The 25,893-nt window shown below is 44.3% G+C and overlaps 2 protein-coding genes across 4 annotated transcripts; one reads left to right on the top strand and one right to left on the bottom strand.

Annotated features, from left to right (window-relative positions):
• The first annotated feature begins 112 nt into the window (after positions 1-112).
• On the top strand, positions 113-8,531 carry soat2 (sterol O-acyltransferase 2). Of its 3 annotated transcripts, none has more exons than XM_057029445.1 (16): positions 113-1,519; positions 2,360-2,434; positions 2,543-2,601; positions 2,708-2,844; positions 2,950-3,003; positions 3,361-3,468; positions 3,885-4,167; positions 4,620-4,695; positions 4,781-4,865; positions 5,228-5,273; positions 5,401-5,530; positions 5,687-5,784; positions 6,419-6,517; positions 6,923-7,058; positions 7,383-7,528; positions 8,144-8,531. In XM_057029445.1, exons 2-16 carry the CDS (start codon positions 2,365-2,367, stop codon positions 8,192-8,194), a joined length of 1,578 nt encoding a protein of 525 aa, XP_056885425.1. In that variant the 5' UTR covers positions 113-1,519; positions 2,360-2,364; the 3' UTR covers positions 8,195-8,531. The 3 variants fall into 3 exon arrangements, with proteins under 3 accessions (XP_056885425.1, XP_056885424.1, XP_056885426.1); XM_057029444.1 differs by having other exon boundaries at positions 2,357-2,434; XM_057029446.1 differs by having other exon boundaries at positions 609-1,519; positions 2,357-2,434; positions 8,147-8,531.
• Positions 8,532-9,844: 1,313 nt separating this feature from the next.
• Positions 9,845-20,434, bottom strand: igsf8 (immunoglobulin superfamily, member 8). Its single transcript, XM_057029443.1, has 8 exons — positions 20,274-20,434; positions 20,001-20,151; positions 17,458-17,838; positions 15,152-15,613; positions 14,014-14,177; positions 13,548-13,800; positions 12,591-13,043; positions 9,845-11,769 (listed from the first exon to the last, which is right to left on the bottom strand). Exons 2-8 carry the CDS (start codon positions 20,041-20,043, stop codon positions 11,642-11,644), a joined length of 1,884 nt encoding a protein of 627 aa, XP_056885423.1. The 5' UTR covers positions 20,044-20,151; positions 20,274-20,434; the 3' UTR covers positions 9,845-11,641.
• Positions 20,435-25,893: the final 5,459 nt, after the last annotated feature.

Raw genomic sequence — 25,893 nt, 5'->3', positions numbered from 1 at the left:
TTGTTGCTAATCGCGTGGCGATTCTTTCCATCTCATTACATTAAAGCAGACAGAAATAGTGTCTTTCATTCCCACATAATGTCTTGTCAGTATCTTTATTTTTCATTGTTTCCTCTCTTACTGAATAGGGAAACCTGAGCAATATAGATGTGCATCAACATTAATCTTATATTAATGTTTTTGTATAAATGGCTGAGTGACAATCTCCTGAAACGTAAAAAAAAGAAAGAAGTAAGGCATCTGCCCAGTTAAACACCGACTACCAACCCGCCCAACCTACCACACACACACACTCACTCTTGATTGAACTTCTATCTTTGTGAAGAATTTATTGACATAAGACATTGTGCAGCCCCTGACCATGACCTTAACCTTCACTAGGAAACCTCAAGTTCTAACCTCAAATCCAGGGTTGAACCCTGTCCTATCCTGAGGTAGAAGGCCTGAGTGATCCACTGATCACCAGTCGATTGACCCCTTCATCAAGTTCACTGAGGGTTCATTGATCCAGGCTTTGTTTTTAAACAACCACTCTATCCCCAACCATTTACCCTGAGAGGCCCTGCATGGACAGTCTGCCCTGGACCACAGGGTAAGCAGCCTCAGCAGGGAGGACATTCCCCAGGACTCCGGGATGCAAACTGACCAGGCCCCCGAGCCAACTACACTTGACAAGGGGTGGCGGCTCCGTTGAGCTCCTCTTGGATAATTACCTAATGATTCTAAAGTTATTTAATGATTTGAAAAAGTACTCTTAGATAATTAGAGGCTTTGAAAAAATTGGAGTGAAAAGAGCAACAGAAAACATCCACCACCAGTGATATTGAGTCAAAACAGATCAATTAGTTACAGTGGGCCAAATGAGGACCAGGCAGGTCGTTGCCCCACTTCCAATGTCTGTATTTCACATACATTTTAATTTAATATGTGTAAAACTACAGCATAAATATGTCTCATTTGTCTTTATTTCACTTTAGATTTAGAGTTTTTATTAATGAATGCATAATTAGAGGGTTTTTTTAAGGTAACAGTGGTTTGATGCAGCGTTATCCAATACCATGGCATCAGTGAACAATGGGAAATTAATCCTGACATGGACAGAACATGAAAAAATAGAAAATCCAACCTGGAATCTTCCTGATTGTGCTGATTTTAGCTGAGTCCAACAGCTCTAAATGCCACAAATATCCCACCTACTGGTCCCGCGTCCCACTGGTTCGAGAAAATTTTGAAGACAAAATACTTCTTTTGGAACATTTAGTGCCAGGACATAAAAGTGCCTCATTAAAGGTGATCTCATGTGTCCCAACGGTGGAGGGGGGTTGGGAAGAGTCCTGCCAGGAGCCCAAGAGAGCAAAGTGCAAATCGGCAGATGACGAAAGGAGAGGACAGAGATCAGAAGAACCGTGACACACACCTATCTAACCACACATTAAAGAGCTCTCAGGCTGCTCACCTCAACACAACCTGGCAGTGTCACGCCTGCGGACTGCTGACGGAGCTCAAGGCTGAAGACTAAGTGAGTACAATCTCATTCATGGCTCGTTCACTTCAATCTGACGCGAGGTGCAGATGTGCGAAATGAAATCAGGGAGATTCAGTTACAGAGGATGGAAAACTTTCATTCCTTTTTCATTCAGGCAGAAAAGGTTTCCCAGAATGGAACAGAAACTTCATTAGGTGTGTTAATTAAAGTTGCATGTGTCGCGTCAATACTCCTGCTGTGAGTGACTCCTATTGATTCAATTAAAACTTCAAATCAATAGAATTGGAGGTGACGAAAAGCTCCCCAAAGACAACAGAAATGTTGTTTGGTCCCCTCACCTGTAAGCTATTTATAGATGCTTTACTTTCTGTTTTCATCTCAAACATAGTTGAGCTTTATTAAAATAGTCCCTAAAATATTAGTTGATCTCATCAAATTGACATCTGAGATGATCAACACACACACAGCACAGACAATAGAACGAGGTCACTCTAGAAATGAAAGAGTTGTCTTTGTGTGTATGTGTGTGTTTGTGTGTGAACTTCTGCGGGGTCATTTCGATTGGCCTTATCGCGTATTTACGTTATTTAACTTGAACTAGAGTGACTGCTGATAATACTCAGTATGGGAAGGCGCTGCAGGAACCCACAATTCAGAATCTCCGCCCCACATGTTTCTGCATTCAGAGCAGGGTTTGTGTGGTTCTATTACAGTTGAAATGTAAAAAAAAACCTTCATCACCGGAGTTTTATTAGTCATTTTATTTTGTCTCCATGATTTTAAACATTCCTGTTATTTCCTCCTTAAGTGTCTTTGTTTGAAGCTGTATTTAATACAACTATAAAGATAAAGTTCTGGGTCTTGATCCAGCAGGAACCATGAGGTCTGTGGGGTCTCCCAGCGTAGTGACCCGCCGGAACGTTAAAGCTCATTCAAACCAGATCTCTGGTAAGCTCGTTTACGTCTCAGCTGCTGTTTTTAAAGCTGCTGCTTCATCACAGCATGAACGTTCCATTTCAGTTTGTAGCCGCTTGAATTGTTCTCCTCTTTTTGCAGGGGTGAATGATAATTCTGTGCAGGAGGAGGACCTAAAGCTGTGGCAGAAACACGCACAGGTGACCCTTTAACCCTTCTCACACTCTCCCTGCTCAACATGATTCATTTAGGAACACGTGTAGGTGATGAGGATTAAAATTACCCTTACGTTGTTTCCTCCTGCAGGAGTTGAAGGTGAAGGTTTTGGAACAGGTTCAGGATCAGCTCAGCGACCTGTTAGACAAAGCTCTGATTGAAAACGTTCCACCTTTTTACCAAAAGCAGCCAGCAGCTAATGGAACAACAACACACCCATCATCCAGGTCAGGAGGAGGCCACAGTTACTGTCATTGTTGTTGTTTGCTGCCATGCATTTTCCTCCTATTAACGCCATTAAAATGTTTGTGTCCATTATGATGCCACTCTAGATCCCAGAGAATGGACGACGGCAAAGTTTTTATGGCCAGGCCGTCAGTTTTGGAGTAAGTGGGACGAAAAATATGAAATTCATTCCTGCAACTGCATTTTCAAGCCCAATATATGTGCAAATTAATTTGAATAAATTAGGTTAAAAAAAATCAATATCTAATAATAAATTGCAAGCACAATAGTTAATTATACTATAGTTATAATATTTTTCTGTACGTTTCATAAAATTGAAAGATCCTACCTCTGCCTCTATCATTTTAAAGGCAGTGGCACTCAACATCCAGTTATATGTAATATTTATGACTGAGATGACTTGCTGTTGCGTGTATTTGTGGATTATAGATTATAAAAACCATTAATGCACTGAAATGATGCAACCTAATTATTTACTCTATGTTCTCCTTTATTAGCGAACTGTTTGAGATCAGCCACATCAGGACCATCTACCACATGTTCATAGCTGTGCTGCTCATCTTCTTTCTGAGCACGTTGACTGTGGACTACATTGACCAGGGCAGGTCAGTGTGTGTGTGTGTGTGTGTGTGTGTGTGTGTGTGTGTGTGTGTGTGTGTGTGCTACATACTGTACCAAATCCTTTTTCTACTTGAAAAAGTGGGACTTTTTGGGGAAGTGAGGACATTTTGGCTGGTCTTCACTACTTGAAAGGACAGGTTGATGCTTAAGACTTGATTTTTAAGGTTGGGGCTAGAGTTGGATTTAGGTTAGGGTTAGGGTTTTGGTAGTTCTGGTTCGTGTAACGGGCTGGGCAATGCATTATTCTTGTTGAAGTCCTCACAAAGATAGAAGTGCAAGGCTGTGTGTATTTGAGGATTATACTTGGAATGCCTATTACTGCTAATTAAGTTCAAAAAGACCACAATTAATAATGTTCTTATTCATAATTAGCTTCTGCTCGCTCGTGTATCATTCTCAGGTTGGTCCTGGAGTTCGACCTCCTGTTCTACGCCTTTGGCAACCTGGGCACCGTCACCTGGGCTTGGATCATCATGTTTGCCTACACCCTCCTGGTTCCCTACTATGCCATGCGGCTCTGGGGGTCTCTGTACCACACCTTCCCCTCTAAGCTGGGGCTGTCTCTCAGCACAGGTCTGCTTCTGTCAGCAGTGCAGATCTGTGTCCTGGGACAGTTCCCCGTGCACGTGGTTGTACAGTACCAGCTGCCACCGGCCTCCAGATTCATTGTGATACTAGAACAGGTCAGTGTGATTATGTCTGTCTGTTCCAGTTCTTTTCAAGTTTGTTCCTCACTGCGTGTGTTGTCATAGCAACGATTAAAAACAAAAGCAAACATGGACATGGAAACATTTACAACTGAGGAAGTATAAGGAAGAATATGTATTCTATTGAAATATAATGGTCCATCGAGACCATGAAACAAGGTCCACGGGGAATTATTTTGATTTGAAATCAGCTGTAGTTTACGCTCAGCTGACGAAACCTGTTCTCCGAGGAAGCCTTTAGACCCTACGCTCATGTTTGTTTGATTAAAAGAAATAGGCAAACAAATGAATGAAACATCACGGTGTTGACAGGCGCAAACGCAGAAACACAGACTGTGTCAACAGCACTTTCGCAACGGTGTCAAGTGTTATTACTGACTGACTCGCAGTTATTAATTATTCATATCGAGCATGTGATATTCCCTCAGATCCGATTTGTGATGAAGAGCTACTCATTCATAAGAGAGACGGCTCCTCTTGTGATGAACAATCCACCAAAGGAAGGTACTGGACACTTCTGATGGCAGATAATCTGGGCTCAGAACTGGATCGCTCACCTGTGTGTGTGTGTGTGTTTGTTTGTTTTAAGGAGAAAATCCCAGATTCCCAACACTGTCCAGCTATCTGTACTTCCTCTTCTGCCCAACGTTGATCTACAGGGAATCATATCCCCGGTAGGATATCTTGGACCCCCCCCCCCTCCCATGTGCACGATTTATTGTGTTTATTAGTTAATCCCAATAACCTGTTGACCCAAACCGGAGTCGATTTCATGGCAGGATGTGAGAAAAAATTGGGCCTTTCGTTCCAAACCTGAGATGCAATTAGAGGCACCTCAGCAGAGATAAAAATTAAGATCTGGTAAAACACAAATAACGGTTGGGATCCATAGCGACGGGCGCTCAGCAGCCGATCTGTCACTGTCATGGCTTCCTGGCAGTGCAACGCTGTTGATGACAAGTGCAGGTTTATGATGGCGCCGCGGTCGATGGCCTACGTGCATGAAACAATAACCTGTTCTGTCCCTTTGTTTCAGGAATTCCCACATAAGGTGGAACTATGTTTTTGTGACAGTGGGCATGGTAAGATCATAGTTTTATCTGTCAAGATTACATAAGAGAAGGTCAATGCAGGTCACCGGCTGAGAACATATGAGCCAGATGTTTTTGTGTTTTTTTCTGACTCTCTTTTACTGGTGCTCAATTTTAGATCTTTGGATGTTTGTTTTATGGCTACTTCGTCCTGGTCCGCCTGTGCGTGCCCGTCTTCCGGCCCGAGACAAACCAGCCGTTCACTAAAAGATCGATGGTTTTGGCTGTGTTTAATTCAATATTACCAGGTATTCCCAGGCAGACCTTCCATAACCTTGTATCTGCTTCTATAAAACTGCCTCATTTGCATGAGTCGTCAGTCTCAGTGAATAGAAAATGGGTCTCCGGTGTTTTCAAGTGTGTGACGCTCCCTCAGCAGCCCTCTGTTGACGTGTGTGTTGCAGGAATCATGCTCCTCCTGTTGTGCTTCTTTGCCTTCCTGCATTGCTGGCTCAACCTCTTCGCCGAGCTGCTGCAGTTCGCCGACAGGATGTTTTATAAGGTGCGTGGATTGGCTGTGGACACACTATCGTGCATCAGTGGCGACCACTTATTGATCCCCTGTGATGGACATTTGCTGTTACCAGTACAGCTGCTCCAATCTCTGTTAACGCGACACTTATTCAGTGGCATAGCTGATAAATAATTTAGTTTTCATGCAAACAGTTAATTTTGCAATCAAGGAGTCACTGGATTGTTGTGCTGGATGATTGTAAAGCAACTTTAAAGATTTCACATCACACCCACAGGAGAAGTTTGTCTTCTTGTCCTTATGCTAAGCTAATTTGCCTTCAGGTTTAGCACAGTGAGGTTTAAGAGTGGCTGAAGCATGTTGTCAGAAAGGTCGGCCTCTTCCCTAAAAACTAAACTGTCATCAGGACCATATTTGTTCATATGTTGAAAGAGTCTGACTTGTTTTGTTTTGTTGCAATATTGGGAAAAAGTAACCCTGAGGCCGACTTTTTAACCTCTTCAGTAACTTTATTTAATCAGCTCTAGATACTTGTTAAATATTATCTGCTTCTTTTTAACTTGAAAAACAAAGTCTTGGGACCCAGTTTTGTTTTTCTGCTTCCTTTCCCATTTTGGCCCCTCACTTATTTCTTCTTCTTTTCCTCCCCGGTGGATTTTTGCAGGACTGGTGGAACTCAACATCGTTCACCAACTACTACCGCACTTGGAATGTGGTGGTTCACGACTGGCTCTTTTACTACGGATACCGAGACTTTCTGTGGGTGAGCAGATTGGTGGCCAACTGGAACCTGCAGAAATAACAGGCACATCCGCCAAGCGGCTCCTGCTCGCTTCAGGATCACTGACGCTACAGTTGTAGTCGCTTAACTCGGATGTTATTTCTATAAATGCCTGCTGATGGAGCTAACTGGATAATTATGGGTTGGCTGTTACACAAGTAGACACCCAGGAGCTCCCAAAGGTTCTGATAAATCCATGGGTGCATATTTGATGCAGAAGGCTTTAATAAATCATTTATTTTACTCAACGGTGTATTTGCAACACAGATTTGCAACAGTTACACAGTTGGACTCACATGACAAGTGTGTTGTTATGGTAACTGTGTCAATAGTAGTGTCCTGATCTGTGAAGCCGACCCTCTCCTGGTCTTTGTTTAATCCCTCCAGCTGTCCAAGAGGAAATTCAGAACAGCTGCCATGCTCTCCGTCTTCATCGTGTCCGCTATCGTCCACGAGTACGCCCTGTCCATGGGCTTCGGCTTCTTCTACCCAGTCATGTTCTGCCTGTTTGCTGTGTTCGGAGGTGAGCCAACAGTCGAAATGATCCAGTCAGCGCTTCCAGATTTCACTTTAACAGTGCATCAGCATATAAGTAGGGCTTTTCTCCAGTACATTCACGTAGTTTTTTTATTTTTGGGAGAAAAGTGTGACAGAAATAAGCTGAAGATATTTGTAATTTAGCTTTAAGTATAGGAATTACTAGTAGATTACACAGCAGGTTTCCTGATATTAACCTCAGGAAAATGACACTTAACATCAGAAACCTGTTGACATTTGAGCTTCTAAAAGGAGTTTTACACGCTCCGATATAAACTGCATGTTCCTCCATGGTTTTTTCCATCACCAGTGGTGTTCAACTTCACTCTGAACGACAAGCGCCAGAGCCCCGTGTTCAACGTCATCATGTGGGCGTGTCTGTTCGTCGGCCAGGGCGTCCAGGTGTGTCTCTACTGTCAGGAGTGGTACGCCCAGACCCGCTGCCCTCGCACAGGGGTATGTACTCAACCCGCGCCAAGGCTTTGATGACAGTAGAATCACTGAAAATAATCCCAACAGCACTGCCAAGCCTAGGAAAAACAGGAAAAACTCATCTGTGCGCCATCGGAGTATTACGCAATCGGCGCCAGAGGACTCTGACGTCATTCGACTTTCACTGTTTTATCATCCTGGATTTGTTTTCCGCGTCCTTTTCCGCTCGCTCACAAGCATCTGTCATCACTTGTGACAAAACTTGTTATAGATGCGGGAACACACTCACGCACCCCCGCGATGGCGAAATGAGTTAACCCAGAAACCCGGCCAGCATCTGAAATCCCAGATGTGAGGGCTTTGCACGACAGATGCGTGCACATACTTAACACACTTATTCCACTATCATCTACTGAATCTCTGCGTATCTTCCAGCTCAAACACACTCTCACATGCACTAACTCAGATAGATGTTGTCTAAAAACAGGAGCGCCATCCATGAATTGTGATTATTACATGATAATGAACGGATGAAAATGAATGAGTAGATCACAGGCGCTACGAGGATGACGAGTGTGACGTGTGATGTGATGTGATGCAAAGTGATTTACACTAATACCCACTCCTCTTTCATCCCAGCAGAACAGTTTCCTGGAGTTGGTGACGCCCCGCTCTTGGTCCTGCAATTGAACCAACTCACCAGAACTCTGTAGAAAACAACTTAAATTTGAAAATGGTAAAGTTACTGTAATTAACTCACACTTTTCTTAAGTAACAACAGAACTCCACATTGATGCAACCCTTCATTCAGCCACTGGATTTGTTGATGGGAATTTGCTGGGAATTTGCCAAGGAAGCTGTTTTCCCCATTAGATTTGATGCTCAGCGTGTACTGTATATATATATATATCTATGACTCGTTAAAAAGACTTAAATTCTTTCAAATGTCTGTAGTTTGCTGGATGCTCTGTATATTGCATTTTTAACTTTGCTGTATTTATAATAAAGCTGTCTTAAATTGATGCAATTTGTGTTGTGTTGTGTGTGTGTGGGTGAGGGGGAGCTTGTACAAGTTTTATATATTTGAGGGTTTATTTGCAACTGGGTGGGATGTCAGTCAGGTTCAACACACTCAACGTCTTATCTGCGCCACGTCCCTGGGAATTCATACCGGGAGGAGACTAACAGCCAGGGTAATTGTTTGCATTAGTGATGTAAAGCTTTCTGTTCTGATACTCTAATACCACAGAGGTTCTGAGGCACAGCACAGGAAATGGAGAAAAATGAGAGCCATATCCAGCAAATTTACTGAGTTGGGCTTTATCTCTCCTCTCCCATATTAAAAAGTACTACAAGGGTCCAAAATCAAAGCCAGTGACCTGATTATGCCACCCATCACCTTGGACTTGCACTACATTTCGGTCTGTGTTATTAAAGGCTCTGATTAGACCCCAGAGCTATATTTTATAAGGTTTGCCTCAGTCAAGGCAGATTCATGTGTCATGGCTGCTCTTGTCTTTCCAACTGTCTTGTCCAGTACAGGCCATGCCTCGGCTTATCATGCATGTACTGTTGCATACATTATACAGACAATACTCAGCACAATAGTTGACCCTTATACTCCGAAATTTCACCCTTACAAATCTATCTGCACAGAGGATTGTGGGTAAATAGGCTGAAACTGCTATTTTTAAATAGTGAAAATAGGATGAAATGCAGGTTATCTTGCATTCTTGACTTCCTGCATTCAACCTTTGGATTTAAAGTTACTGTAGAATAACAATGCATATGGTATAGGGCTTGGGTTTATGGACTGCATCAGGATAGTTTCAGTCATCCAGGAGCAAAAAATCTGCTAAAAAATAAAATATATATTTAGTGCAGATTTGATTTAGAACAATGGAGAGAAAGAGATAACTGGTGATTGAACATGCAGATAAGCTACATCATCCTACTCTCATAACAGAGCGGTCTTATGTTTTGTCCAGATTTAAATGTTTCTGACAGGTGTCAGCCAATCCTTAAGAACCTCTTTAAAAATGGCAAATCAGGAACCATATTAAGTGTCTATTTGATATCAAACGCTGCAGTGTGATCAAAAAAGCTGTCTCGAAAACTTAATTTCTAAAGGTCGAAGGTAGTCTTGAGGGGAAACTCAAAGCTTTGCTGGGCTGACACTGACAGGGAAAACAAACCACAGAATTATAAAAACGTTAGAAAAAATAAGGTCTGCCGCAGCAGCTCCTCTTTCTCCCGAGGCTCCTGGGATGAACCAATTTAGAAAATATTTGATATTTATCTTGGCTGAAGATAGTTTGGAATAATAATTCAAAAACAGACTCAAGACAGAGTGGTTTATTGGTTTGTCAACTGGCAGTTCTGCCAAAGCACCATAGGAACCAAACTGAACAATAACCCACCTTTGTGTATGTCAACAGCGATGCATTCAGGAACAGTGGTCTTAAAGCAGGAGTAAATGTTCCAAACAAAATAAAATCCTCATAAATGGGTTTAACACAAGCACAAATTAGACAGCAGCTTTTGTAAATTACATTCCCTGTTTTTTTTTTTTCTAACAGCGGGTTACAGCTAAGGTTGAAATAATGGGTTGGGGGGGGGGGGGGGGCAAAGACAGGGATTAGAGATGAACGCACAGATACTGTCCTCCATCCCAAATGGCAGTGTGGCCGCGCGCACGTGCATTGGTGTGCTGCGTGTCTGCGTGAGAGATTGTGGGTACATCATTACATCAAATCAGCTTTGAGTGGTTGATCTGGAAAAAAGTGGCTCAGGATGGAAGCAGAGCTGTGATTTTATTCCGTAAAGTCCGCGGATGACCCCGATAATCGGGGTTTAGTGGGCGCAGGTTAGCTAGGACATGTGGATTAAAGGGACTGGTGCACTGGAAACCAGCAAGGATGGACAGTAAAAGGCTGACAGAGGGTCCAGAAAGACGGGGGAACATCCCAGCAACCGACTCTCAACGATTACTCGATAAGGAAAAGCTCCTGGGACAAGAAACCTCTGCGTATTCCTCTCGCATGGAGATAGAACTCTAAGCGCGCAGATGCAGCAAATCTGCCCAACAGATTTCTGCAGAGTACCGGTGGGGGCAATAAGCCCTGGCAGCAGGGGCATGTGGTAAACTGTGATGCTAAACCTCTGGGTCATGTGACCGCATCACCAAGAGGATGTTCCACCTCAGGAAAGAGCGCCTGTGCAACGGCTGTTTCCCTCTTACTCATTCCAATGACTGATGCTCTGTCATAGTGCATTTTTCACCCTTCTCACTTGATAAAAGGAGACATCAATTACACACAAATAAAAAATAGTCAATTCAGGAACAACAAGACTGTTCAACTGGTCTAAAAAAGTCTTTGACGTGTACCAGAGGGCTCTTGGTTTCATTTTAGTCCAGGTTTGAAATGGAATCGTTGTGGAATCATAAAACACTGTTACAGCATTGTTACACAAAGTAGGTAAAAATAAAACAGCTGAACTCCAGACAGCATTTACATATTTACGCTTCAGTGCAATCAGGAACATCTCATTCTGTCTTAGCTGAATGTAAACAGTTCCAGGGAGGAGGGCAGATGCTGCACGTGCTCGGTGGTGGAGGCTCAACCATGCAACGACAGCAAAGAAGAATAACGAAAAACATGCGTTCTGAGGAAGGACAGCTGTACCACCCGGCAGCGGCAGGAGAATAGCAGACGTGGAAATACTGTCTTTACATCCAGCTTTGTTAAAATACACACTCAAAAGGTTCCTGGGACCTTCGACTGTGAGAGGATCAACCCATGTCAGGCCTAAAGGGACGATTAAAAGGATTGGTTAACCTAACAATGTAAACAGGAAGCTAAACAGATATGGCTGACTGGGTGGCTGTTTCAATCCAGGTTATCACATTTTGCCGGTGTGTGATGCTGCCATGATTAGCACGATGCTCTTAGAGAAAGTTTAGATTTAAAAAAAAACAAAACAACAACAGCGTACAAAAAAAAAATTAAAATTTGGCATTGAATGTTAAAGAGTCTAACCACAGAATGATCCTGACTAGTAATCCTTGGCTGTCGCCGTCCGGTCTTCTGCGCTGCTTTTTGTGCCTCTTTACAAACCTTCTGCGGCGCCGGGTGTCTACTTCCGAGTGCGTTGCCTCGCCAGACGCTTCATGAAGCAACAGGTAACAGCCGCGATGATGACGATGCCCACAAACAAGGCAGAGGACACCCCGACAACCAGGGGGATGAGGAGCAGGTCAGCAACTGGAGAGGGAACCCAGAGAGGCATGTTGAAGGTTTTAGAGGCAGAACGTGTGGTGAATTGTGCTTTTATCAGCTTATATTGCAGCTTAGCAATATCCAGGAACAACTTCCTAAAGTCTCAAAAAGCCGCAGTGTTTTGCCTCCAGGCCTGCTGTTTCATATCCAAATAACAGTTGCTAACGACGATGGAGCTGTGCAACAGCCAGTGCTGTTTCCAAGCAACGGCCAACTTTGTCAACAGCATTTTATCTTTATGAATGAGGCAACAATATGACTATGTAAACATGCTTATCCTGCGGCAGGCCTTTACACCAAACATTATAAAAGCAGAATACTTTTATTGGATTATTGCTTAAAGACGCGACATTTTTTATCCTGAATTAATGCTTATAAATTTTACTCTGTATCTGCGTCGTGATAAGCTGCTAACACGTCTCAGGCGGCTAGCGCCAGTCAGCCTACTCCGGGGTCAGAAACGTCTGCTGGTTTCCAGTACCAACATCAGGATTTATCTTTCCAGGCAGTTCTGTGCCAAACAAAACTGAAGCGTACTGCTCAGTGGAAAAGTGGCTTAAGCATAACCACATTATTCACAGTCAAGTATTTTGTGGTATGTGTTGAATATTTAAACGCCAACAGAGAGAGACTGACCTACAAAAGACACATATCGACCCAAAGCAAACTTCATTTAATATGTTATAAAATGAGTTTATCGTCTGAAAGGATTTAATACATTTGCAGGATGAATACAGGAGAAACTTTGCTAGTTTTCATATCATATAAGACTAAAAGGTTAAATGTGGTGTCATGACAACACGTACCTCTGGCGTACAGGTAAACCGTCACTTTATTTGACTCCGCTCTGGCCCCAGTGTTGTACCAGCCTCCGTGTGGGTCCTGTCCCCACGCCTCAGCATGACAAGCGTACAGGCCCTGATCCTCCATGGTGGCGGTATGCACCCTCAGCCTGTAGCCGACGGTGGTCAGGCGGTCGACGCTCACCTCGCCGCTGCTGTTGGCGTAGGTCTTTGCGACACCGTCGTACATGAGCGTGGCTATCACTGTCGGTTCCGCTTCCTCGGAGGACTCGGGGGAGACGCTGGGGGCCGGGCCGCCTCTCGTTTTCGTGACTGGCATTGGCCACCGCAGCCACTGGACCTGCACCTGGGCGGGGCCTGTGGTCGTCACGGTGGCGTTGCAGATCAAGGTGACGGTGCTGCCTCTTTTTAAAAGGGGGCCCCGTGGGAGCTGCGCCCTCGCTGAAACGAGCACGTCTGTGGGAGGAAATGGCACAGTAGGACATTAGATCATAGAAGCTAAACAGAACACGAGGGACCGTGGAAGCTGTAAGATGTGTACGTAACGTTTTATACACGATTAAAAAGTTCAGACATCATTTTTCAGCTCAACCAGCCTTTCCAGGCCTCATTTAGAAATTGTTTGATATATTCATACCAATATGATCTTTGAACACCAACCCAGAGAAAACCCACCGCTCATTAACCACACCGATTATTTTCTCAATATGCCACTTTATGTCAACTTATTCATCAACTAAACAGCCAAAGTTTGAACAGGTTGGTCTCAACTTATATTCAGAGTGCTGAGAATAATCAATCCATTAAAGAAATCTGATGCCAGAGTAGTCAGATGTTGTCAATGGAGTACACAATGATTAATAAATTATTCATCTGTTATTCATTTTATTTTAAGGACGTGTTGTAAAGAGTTTGAGTGCTAGTAAATTTGACTTCAGCTCCTCCACTGCCTGCCTTCACCTTTGCTCTTGAGGTTGACGATGACTCCCTCAGACCTCTGGGTGAGTGTTGCCGGAGTGGAACTGCCAGGGTTTCTTCTGCCAGCGTACACGCTCACCACACAACGATACACCCCTGAGTCTAAGGGCTGCGCCGAGAACAACTTCAGAGAGTATGTCCCCTCGCTCAATTTCTCCATGGAGCCCCCCATGGACCGACTGAGGTCGTCCCCCCAGGTTACGACGCCGTCTGGGCTCAGCTGGGCCACCTCCACCTTCATTAAAAACACAAATTTTCAGTGAATGGTTTGCACTTGTGTGATATGTGTGGTGCAGGTTCTTAAAAAAAGGTGTGGATACACAGATTAGCATTGGTTGCTTGAATGGCCGCAATATGGAAAAATATGATTTTAAATATCTGATCTCTGACATCAATATGTAATGAATCATTTAAAACAAGAATAAAACGAATGTCTGCACTCATGCACCTCCACTCCATCGCTGCTCACAGATCCCCTCCTCATCCACTGAACCAGCAGGCCCGAGCTGACTTCAGACGGCAGGCCCTGCACCTCACAGGTAAGGATGAGAGGCGACCCGACCTGCAGGGTCACCTCGCCGCTGGGTGAGGACTTTACGCTGAGGGACTCCGCTGTGAAAAGAGAAGCAGGGGGTTACAACTAAAAAGACAATCTCCGAACCAGCCAGATTGGGGACTTGACAGGAAGTGACATATTGTGAGCCGTAATTCTGTGAGAAAGCTGGATGGTTGATTACACCCTTAATGGAGAGATAAAATGGATTAATGCTGCTCACAATCACATTTGCACGGTCATATTCCGCTGATGGGACGCACTTACATCAGCGGGGGCGTGTCGGCACAGTCAGAAGATGAGGGTAGAAGCTTGAGGGCAGATAAATGTTTCCAACTGTGTTTGGTCAAACAAAAATGTTTCCATTGTTGCAAGACAGACAGCTCTGCCCAACAAGAGGCCCATTATTCACCTCGGGAGAAAGGGGACGGCTCTGACTACTGTATTAGTCACCTAGCAAAGGTCCCATCTCACAGGAATAAACTGTACTTGTTTAAGAGTGTTGGGTAAAAGCAACACAATCTGGAAAACAGAGTTTCTGTAAAAAGGTGATTTTTCTGTGGTTTCATTTTAGATTTATGGCTGTTGCCCTACAGAGAAGCGCCATTTGAAACTTTATCCTGAGAACTATACCGACATCAGTCTGACACAAAGAATGTCTTTGTAAGCTACAAGAGGCCAAAGTGGGACAAACGATGACTTTAACTTTAAATATGTAAACAAGAGCTTAGCAAAAGCTCTTTAAAATGTGACAGGAGCCTAGAAGAAGAGCAGCAGGCAGCTGTCTGCTGAGCTACTGTCAGACGCCACCAGCTCCTCATGCTCCTCAGACTGTCAGAAGATGTCCGCTGGACACCACGAGACATTATCCTTCGTTTACGTGGGAAAATAGATATGTACAAAGGTTGTTTTTTTTTAGATGAGACGGCTTGTTTTTGGTTCCAATAATCCTGGCCAAGGCCTGGCTGACAAAGGTAGGAAACTGATTTGAGCTGCAAACAGAAGCCAAACTTAATGCCGTGCCATTTCTCACCCAGCTGCCGGACAGTCAGATTGCCAATTTCCATAGTCCTCTGGGCAATCTTCTGCCACGATCGGTCCGGGTCCCTGATCCACTGCGAGGCCTCACAGAAATACGAGCCCGCGTCATCCGGCTGCAACACTTTCATCCGCATCACATACATGCCCAGTCCGGCCTCTCCGTTCCTCTTCTCCAGCGTGATCTCGCCGCCGTCATACCGCTTCCGGTACGAGCGTCCCGGAACAACACTGAGCATCTTGTCGATGGAGATGATCTCCCTGACCGTGCTGACCTCTTCTGCTGCTCCGCTCGCCGTACTCTCGCCGCCGCCACGCTTCCCAAACATGATGGACACATGAGTGAGCTGCTCTGACTGGATGCCGGCTGAGCAGCTCAGCGTTAATTCGGTTCCCTCGGGCACCGGCTGGCTCGTGAGGGAACGGGAATAGCTGATCTGGAGTGTGTCTGGTATCACTGAGGGTGGACAGACAATTATATTACAGACAACACAAACCACACATCTTACACATGTAGCTTTAGTTTAAGAATAAACCACAGTGGATTGTAGTTTTTAGCTTGACTTTATAAGGTGTGTGTTGCTTCACAATAGCGTTCTCCCTCGCTGATGTCACAACCAGCCCCCCCAGTAACTTGGCAGCGCAGTTCAGTTTGCTCCCCGATTCAGCAAGAATAAAACTTAAAATCTTTGTGTTTGTTGGCAAAGCGAAAGAAAAAGTTTAATTTCTCTCTTCTCGGAGTTGGCTCAGCTGGAAATGAGCGCATGCTGAGAATAAATCGCTCACATTACAGTCGAATCACAAATCTCTCGCCAGGATTTCATATTATACATTTTTTCTGCCCTTGGGTTGATCTCTGCACGAGCACATTTGGTGGAAGTGACTTATAAATCAATAAATATTCATGGAGCTTCATGGAGTGATGAAAAAGCAGGCTGCATCGAGTAGAAAAGGCTTTTAACTATTGTGTTCTGGAATGAAGCCTTTTCCGATATTCTATATTCCAAACATGGAAGTTATTTAAAGTATTGATTTAATGATAGGTAGATGGTGTTGTTATTTTCTCAAATAGCCTTTTTTTAATACCAAAGATGGCTCAGGCTGCAGTGGACCAGAACAGGAAGGTCCTGGGTTTAAGATGAAGTATCAAAGGGGACACGACCTGGCCCCCGACCGATTCCTCCTCCAGATCAGAAGCACCATCCTGTTTGTTGTTGCTCACCAGAGTAGAGACAATTTGGTGTAATGTCTCACTCTTTGTTCGATACAACATAAGCAACAGCCTAAAGCTGTCCATCCATACAGATCATCATTCTCCGGCCAGTGAAGGCTCTTCTATTGCTCCTTGTGCTCACTTGGTAACTAAAATTGATTTTTTTTATGTTCAAATGTTAGAAATGGCACCCATTTGGTAACGAGTTTTGCTAATTTCCACAATATTCTTAAAAAAGTCAATCTAAAGTCTCAGCCAAACGAGTCCTTTGGGATCACATTCCTCCAAATGAATGTGAAACTTTCCAACTCGCCATAACAGTTCAGGGTCCCTCTCAGAGACAAGCCGCTCCGTTCAGCAAACGTATCAAGGCTGGACTTTCTGCTACGCAGTCATCAGAACACAGCCTGGACCGGGCACATGCAGGTCGGGCCACAATCAACCCAATCTAGTAATCCAGAGCCACCACGGGGACAGCTGACAAGACAGAGAGGCTGGAATCGAACCCAAAACCTTCGCTGAACGGCTAAATCCCCGCTTCTTTGGGTTTAACCTTAGTGTGTAGGTTCTTGGTTGCGACACAAGGTCATGTGACACAGCGAGCGATGAGAAGGAAACCTCAAATCTGACTAAAATGTGCCCCAATTAGCACCATGACTAGTACAAAAGCTCCATTACATTGTGGGAAAATGTGTTTGTAGCTGTCATAGATCTAAGTGCTTGTAACTTGCTCTAATGCCAGTAAGGCTAAAGAAAAAGGCTCTTCTCTGTCTGCGAGGATCAGACCCCAGATCGGTCTCTCACTCTGGGCTGAGACGACCAGAGAAATCTGTCGGATCTCAGCTCGGCTAAGCGGAGCATGATGAGCTACGGCCCGTCTGCAGCTACTCGCTCATGATTAGAGGATCAGAATAGGGAGAGGGGAGGGGGGGGGCCGTCACGACTGTGGTTTAAAAACATGCACAGTTCACCACAAAATCGTAAGAAACCTAGTAGGAGTGCGGGCACCCCCAACTATGAACTTCTCTCAGCACGGGTGTTCACCTGTAACCATGGTTACTTCACAAATATTTAAATCACATATGTACCTTTGACAGTCACGATGGCGCTGTAGTTTCCCTGGTAGGTGCTGTCTGTGCTGGGTGTGTAACACTCGTACTTCCCCTGATCTTCAGACCGGAGCCTCTGGATGACCAGCCGGATCTTATCGCCCGAGTCCCTCTCCACCCGCACCTCGCCGCTTTTCACCCGGGGCTGAAACGGAGCGTAAGGGAAGCCCTTGTCTCTGGTGGACACCACGCCCATCTGCCTCCCCAAGGAATCGTCTCTGTACAGAAACCACTCGAAGTCCTGCGTGCGGGGGCCTTCGTACCCCGAGACGGAACAGGGCAGGGCGAGGGGGAAGCCTGCAACGCGGTACAAGGGTCCGACTGGAACCGCTACGTCCCGACACTCGGCGATCTGGAGCGCTGCAAAAACAAACAAAAAAGAGCGACAGAGTGAGGGATAGCGAGTCGAGGTTGCACTGACAAGTTCCTGTGGGTCACTTTAATCACAGGAAGTTTGATGCAACGGTCAATATTCTGAGCTGATGACTGGCTAACAAGGAATCAATACATTAAATAGCTCAGGAGAATAAAGGCAAATAGCAGGGAAGGTTCAAATACAGCTAATGGAGGTGCACTCAGGGAAATTTGATTAGAGTTAGAAAACACGTTCAGGTTTAAAAGCAACAATAGAACACGCAGATACTTGTTGTGGTGCAAAATATAATCAGCTCAAATTGTTCAATAAATGACTGAGAGGCATTTCAATGCTCAATATAACCCATTTCTTTTAAAAGGGAAGCTCAGACAAGCACAGCAGGTGGTTAACTTCTCCCTGAAACTGGCCTAAAGTTCTGAAAGTTTAATAAAGGACGCCGCTGTCGACTTTTATTCCTGCCGTTTGGGCAGTGAACACTGTGTGACAGGGGCAGGAGATGATGTGTCCAAACTAAAAGAATTCAAACAGAAACTCAGTGGCTGTTTAACAGGAATCCGAGGATATTCAGCAGTGCAGAAATACTCTGCGTGGCGGCCTCGGGCGGTCTGGGGTCAAGCATCGCTGTTTCATGCTTATTGTCTGGCAGCCTTTCCCATTTATCCTAGAAACTCCCAAAGAACCGAAACGATGATCTAAATACCGAAACCTTTTTTTAAGCTGCGACAGTGAGTCAATCACATGCTGATAACAAGAGGTGGAAGATAACCTGCTGCATCATTAGGACAAAGAAAACAAGCTCTGACATGAGGCAACAACAGCCGTATAATTACAAGGAAAAAGGAGCTGTAATAACAATTTTAATACACTTTAAAGACCATTAATAATCAGAGTGAGTCGCTTCCATATGTATTGACATAAACTCTAAACAATGCAATCCCTGTGATGGGAAGACAGCTAAAAACAAATCTGAATTAGGCATCGAGCAACACGTCTGTTTAATGCCACGTAAAGTTAATGGCTACCGGTACTTGCTCAACTAGAAATACTAGATAGGCGTCTGCTGGCACTCCCGTAGGTGTGTGTGTGTGTGTGTGCCTAAAACAACGGGAGCTTTCTCACAGGCTGAACTACAGCCTCGTAACACCACGCACATAGATAATGACATGGGAGACTAGCATGAAGCTTAAGCGGATCAAGTCCTAATTAACACCGTGCCCAGACTGATAGGACAGGGGGACACTACAGCCTGTGACAATACTCCATTCTGTCTGGATTAAACACTGGCAAACAAGGAGGGAGACCCAATTTTCCTGGTCCAAAACAGCTGACTGAGTCACAACTAATGCTGTTACTGGGCATTATTCACAATAATTAGGAATATTGGGAAAAGGCAGATTAAAACATTTCATGGGCTTCCCGTCCATTTGCTGTTCAATACAACCACGGGAAAAAGAGTGATTAATAACTGTTTCACATGCTGATAATTTAGTTATGTGGAACTCTGTTGAAACAGTGCAAAGTGTGGTCAAACTGGGGCAAAAAACTGGTGCAGAGCCCTCAAACCACTGAGGAGATCATTTGATTTTGACTTCCTGGATGCCATTGGTGTCCAGTCTGAGTAGTCACAAATGTTTCTGTAACATTACAAATTCAGCATGAGTAAACCTTCACCGATTTGTGGAGTGCTATCATGTTTGGAGACATAAAGTATGATTTTAGGTGATAATACAGAACAGAAATACTGTCACTTAAGGCAAAAATAAGAATTTGCAGAAATAAAAGAAGGTGGAACCTCCAGTTGGAGACAAGAAAATTCATGATAGGTTGCAACTAAAAAAATTAACTTGTTACTTAGGTGTCAGTCAACACAACTTGTCTCGAGTTGGGAGTTGAAGCACAACAGCTCAAGAAAAACCCTGGATTTGCCTCAACGCTTCAATACAACAGAAAAACATCATCCCGCGCTGCAGGGTGACCATTAAAATGGCTGCAGACGTATAACGCGCAAGTGCACGCTGCAGAGACTGCATTAACCCGCCGACGTGCAGCAGTTAGAAACAATCATGCAAATACATCCCTGCATGACAGATGGCGGTTTAAGTCGCTGTGTGCAGAACAAACAGGTACGCAGCCCGGCTGCACTCACCCCAGCACAGCAACACACATAACGCCGCTTTCATCGAAGCCATCACGGTCCTTATCTCCCCCCGCGATGTCCAGATGGATTAGAATGACTCGGATTTCTGTCTCCGCGCTCCTCTGCAACCATAGTTCATCCCACCGTGGCGACCGAGTGTCTGTGGAGGTAGACAATGAAATTGGGGGGCTGTAACCGTACTAATAGGGAGGTAACCGTCAGGTTACTGCAAGTGGGTCAAACTGTGTTTATAAATCAATATGGTTGAGAAAAATGTCCCACCTTTTACCCACGATCCGTCCCATCTTCAACACAACGAGGGCACAAAAATGTTCCGGTTTTCTTTTAGATTGCGTCGCCTCATTCCAAACGCCGCGGACGGCATCTCAGGGTGCGTGGGTGCGTGCACGCGAGTCTGTGCGGGACAGGACAGCAGGGCGGGGCATGCATGCAAAGGACAATCGGACTGGTGCCATTGGTCAACAGAAGGACGGGGACATTTTTGACCAATAATAACACGGAATTCTGAAGCGCTTGAAATACTTATGCCGGACCGCAAGGGGGCGGTAGAACGGCGCTTAATTCCCGACCGACTGTCCAAGAGAAGAGGGCAGAAGAAGTATAGCAGCGTTTATGTAGATTTTATTTTGAAATATTACTTTAGCATAATAAAACAAACACCTATCACTCTGGAAGTAGTAAAATAATGTGTTAAAAGAAAATATGTACAGTATCAAACTATTTTACTCTAAAACAGAATATTAGTTAATAGTTTTTGCTGTTTGGTGCTATATTTATTGGAACACACACACACACACACACACACACACACACACACACACACACACACACATATATATATATATATTATATATATATATATATATATATGAGGAAGTGGCTGACATTGAGGAAGTGGCTGATATCAAAAAAATATGCCAGTGGCTGACAAAGGCCGGGCTGAAAGACAGCACAGAGGCACTAATCATGGCTGCACAAGAACAGGCCCTGACAACCAGCCTGACATAGTGGTGGTGGATAAACACCGGAAGACAGTGGTGGTGATAGATGCAGCAATCCCGAGTGATAGCAACATAAGGAAGAAGGAACACGAGAAGCTGGAGAAGTACCAAGGGCTGAAGGAGGAGATGGAGAGAATGTGGGGCAAGAAGGCAACAGTGGTCCCAGTGGTGATCGGGACACTAGGGGCAGTAACACCCAACCTGAGTAGATGGCTCCAACAGATACCAGGAACCACATCAGAGATCGCTGTCCAGAACAGCGCAGTCCTAGGAACAACTAAGATCCTGTGCAGAACCCTCAGACTCCCAGGCCTCTGGTAAAGGACCTGAGTCTGAAGGAAGGAGGCACCGCCCAGGAGGGGTGAGGAAGAGATTTTTTTTAATATATATATATATATATACAGTATATTGCATCTATTCCACGTGTAAAAATACATAATCCCCAGTATTTTTTTAGTAATGTGCTTTTGAACATCTAAACAGCCAGCTTAAACGCGTCTTGATACAAATTATTTAATTGTATAAGTATATATTTGTATTTTTGTGGGTTTATAATGCCATTGTGGGATTGTGCCAAGTACCCAGGTACATGCACAGATGTCATTCATGCGTGAATAATGTAATATGGGGTGATTAAGAGAGTTAGCCACAAGGTGGCGACAACAAGTTGCTGGACCGAGAGGGCTCCATATTTGGTATACATATATAACATATGTATGTCATATGTTCACGATGAACCAGCACAGTTAGTAACAACAGCAAAAAGTTACATCCTTTCTGCTTATAGTAATAAATGATTGTACTAATAACTATGCATTCTTATCATTAGCTATTTTTATGCTGTGAATTATGTCACATTTTTCTGATGTTTCTTCAGTAACATTGTTAATAAGCATTAATTAAACAGCCAAAAATGCTTTGATCATCATGGAATGTTTTCTTTTTTTGCCTTTCCCTGAAAGGAAACACTGCAACACTTTTTTTAAATAATATAATACAATCATCAGTTGAGTGTGTCAGGGTAAGATATATCTAATAAATCTAATTGCATTGGATGGATATTCATTGCTATTCCTAAAGAGTAAGCCATCAGGACATACATCCTTTCCTTCCCTCCTCTCTCCTCCCCTCCTCACATGGAAACATGGATGACTTCACAGTGTGGCATGGCAGCAAGAGAGGGGAAGTCATTAGGGTATTCTGGGTTAACAAGGCGGCGAGCAGGATATGCAGACTTCAGCAAGAGCCTGCAGCAGCACTGAGGGATGGCACTCATGCAGAGTAAACTTCCTCGGCTGTATGGCTTTCACTCCATCGTGATGGTTTTTTTGGACAGTCAGACTGAGATGTCGTCAGGTCTATTACCACTGAAATCAATCTGCAAAAAGCGTAATGGAGCCCTGCCCTGTTAATCAGAAATGTGTTTGCGTATGACATGAACTCCAAATCCAAAAGTCAAATCCTATCATATTTTATACTCTCAGATGAAGGATTAATGCTGTTTTGTAAAAGCGGTTCTTGTCAGTGAGCTGAGGAAAAAACTACAGGGCAAATTTCAACTGTGACCGGACTCTAACTGTCTTTAGGTATGAGCGAGTTAGTAAACCGTGTGTGTCTCCTGTGGTGGACTGGACCAGGGTGTATTTTTGCCTAACCAAACTGCTGGGATGGACTCCAGCACCCCCAGAATAAAGAAGCAGTAAACACAACGTGGGTGGAAATGTCATATTTGTCACTTTTCCCTCTAAAAATGGTTGCATCCTCAAATTTATGTTCCTACTGGGCCACTGCTTTTAATTCAAACCTCACACATTAACGTCCTGCCAAAGGTTCAGTTAGCAGCAATACGATAAAATGCCTTTTTCTTTTTCTCTATACTAATTTATATCCATTTATTTTTTTATTTTTGGATGGGGGGGGGGGGGGGGGGCCTAGATGACGCCGATTCCTATTTTACTGTGAGGCAGAACTGTGAAATAAAATCATCAACTACTGAATCTGTAAGTCTACCAACTCAGACCGTGACTCAGCTATATTACGTTGCTGGCACCTTCCTACCCTTCCTTACGCGAGGACTCCCACTCCGTTTCTTTTAAGTCCACTATAGACTAAACCGTGACCTGCTGTTTGAGTCTGCCTCTAATTAGTTTCTACTTCCAAAGTCAAGCAAACACCCCTGCTGCCATTGGTGGGACGTCAGGAATGCCATCAACGAGATTCACGTGGCATCGAATCCTCGTTTGAGGACGGCACCTTTTTGGTTTTTATGTTCGTATTTTATATGGACTTCACCTCTGTCTGCAGTTTTAGGGCATTGCTAGGCAACATAAGGAGCAGCAGCAGAGACACATGCATGTACAGCAAATGTGCTCCTGACAGGATATTAATAAATGTCTCTCTTATGGCTGTTTGGCTTAGAAGGTTTCCTCTCTTTATTACAGAATGCGAGAGCGATGTTTAGTTTAGTATTTAACCGCACTGCCTGACATCTTTTGGACACAGTTTGAGATTGGAAATGTGTGAGGTTGATCAGTCCGTTTTTCTTGGAAGTAGACCTTTTGGTTTTTTAAATGGCTCCCTTACATCGGATTTTCTCTCTCTCTCTTGCAAGCATGCGCACGCACACAAACACAAACACACACACACACACACTCGTACAGCTATCTTTGTGGGGTATTCCCACTGATTTTATTTTATATTCAATCACTTAAGACCAACCAATTTATGCATAACCTCAATTCATACCTTATCCTTTAAGTCTTTACCCTGAAATTTAATGACACATTTGTGGAGCTCAGCGTTTTGGCCCCACAGTGGTGGTCAGACCTCACAGTTTGAGTGAACTCTCTAGGTTATGTCCCATAAATTGCTCATGAGCAAATGAGATAGTTATTCTTAAATCTTCCGAGACAACCAATCTCCTGTTTTCACATATTTAAAAAGTCTGTCTCTTAAATCAGAAACATTCTGAGGGAGAACTGCATGTAAAGATTATTTCTTTTCCATGAAATAATCCCCATGTGGTCTTAAAATGGCTGAGATGTAATTCTAAATCTTGTGGGCATCTACGAATATGCTAATTTAGCGCCACTCTGGCTCACCATCAGCCCACTCTATGTCACTCAGTGGCAGAGTCTAGCTTTGCAGATTCACTGTTTTATCCAAAAGCTCTTCTTCTTCAGAACCCAGTGAAGTGATTTAATTCAACTTATCGGCATGCAGAATTTGCTTCCTGCACTTTACAATACAGGTAAGCCTGTTCGTGTGTGTATGTGTCTTCTGGTTGCCACAAAGAGAAATAGAAAGTCTATTGGATCATTTGAGAAGTGACACAGAGAGGAGAGAAGTGGAGGGATTGGAGGGCAGGGGGAGGCCACAGCAGCAGAGGGACAGTCTGTCAGTGGGGGAATTGGAAACATCTGCAGTGGTCTGACTGCTGGTCTTCCCCCTGCTGCCTCATGTAGACAGTTGCACACAACAAAGATATGAGCTGGGCCGCAAAGGGTGTTCCAGCCGACTGTGAGGGTGACGATACATCTGCCATCTTTTATGGAAGAAAGATGGTGGCCATGGTTGCGTGTTGTTAAGGTTTCGAAATCTGTTATTTAAAGGTGCAACCAGTCTGAATAAAACCCACAATGTTGCACTAAGGAGTGGAAAGGTGACATTTGGCACAGTTACATCATTGAGCACAAACCAAATAGGTCGACACGCTGCTGGACTCCTGAGTCTTGAAAAATAAGCTCCTTTTCCGCCAGCATTTCCAGGAAAAAGCCAGGAATATTTCATCCGACCACTTCTTGTAGCTTTTCTTCTTTTTCTCCATTTTCAAATGACTGAAACACAAACAAAGTGTGTCCCAACAATCAGCCAGGCCCTCCTAGGTTCCATTTTTCAGGGACAGTTTGGGGTTGGGGAAAATGTTTTTGAACAGGTAATATAAGTGGAAACTCTTCGTGATTTTTCAAAATCTCTAAAGTTCCTGTGGAGGAAAAGAGGCGATATAGTGACATGCTGATAATGTTTATTCAACAGACCGAGTAAAGAGCAAAATTCAATAGTTGTGGTACTCAGTCAAAGTAGACAACCCAATATTTACGTACTTTCTATGCAGAGATCTTAGCCATGCGTCGCCATCGAGGGTGGAAAGCAAAACCCTGCAGGAGGCCTATTTGAATATTAAAGACTCCAAACTCCATCTGGAAGTGTGTGAAAATAGTCCCGCTGAACAGGAGCATACATGTCATCCTCCTTAATTCTGTCAACCATGACCAAGAGTGGAAGCTTAAATTATCAACAAGCTAACCAAAGTTGCCATTGTGTGTGAGTTGACGCCTCCAATGTTGCGGCCTGCATGTTGCCCACCTGTTTCCAGATCTTGTGTTTGCCCTGCGTGCACTTGCACAATTAGGACCACAACTGGAGCGTGTGCAGCGTTTAGAATCAGGGCCCTCAAGCGAGAGAGTGTAAGTAGCATCAGTGTGGTGACCATGGCGGTGGTTAGAGGAGGAGGAAGAGGAGGAAGAGGAGGGGGTCGGACAAAGTTAGACAGACGCCAGCCTTGGTTTGGAGCAGAGCCTGAGGAAGAACTGTGACTGAGAAATGGTGGCGGGGTTGGAGATAGGGGGGGGGGGCTGTATGAGCGATGAATAAATGGAAAGAGGCCACGGCCGTGATGAGATGTGAAGACTACGGATGTAGAGAGGAGGGCGAAAAAAGAAAAAAACCAAAATGAGCTCGCTTCTGGAAGGGATGCTGGGACTGTGGGGGGTGGGGTTGAGGAAGAAGAGGAGTAGGAAGTGGGGGGGCTGCTGCTCATTTACCAGCGCGAGATTGGAGCCTCAGTGGCTTGCTCGCATTCAACCACACTCGGGCTTTGA

This window comes from Takifugu flavidus, chromosome 4, assembly GCF_003711565.1.
Source record: "Takifugu flavidus isolate HTHZ2018 chromosome 4, ASM371156v2, whole genome shotgun sequence".
NCBI lineage: Eukaryota > Metazoa > Chordata > Actinopteri > Tetraodontiformes > Tetraodontidae > Takifugu > Takifugu flavidus.
This window is presented reverse-complemented; position numbering and strand designations above follow the sequence as displayed.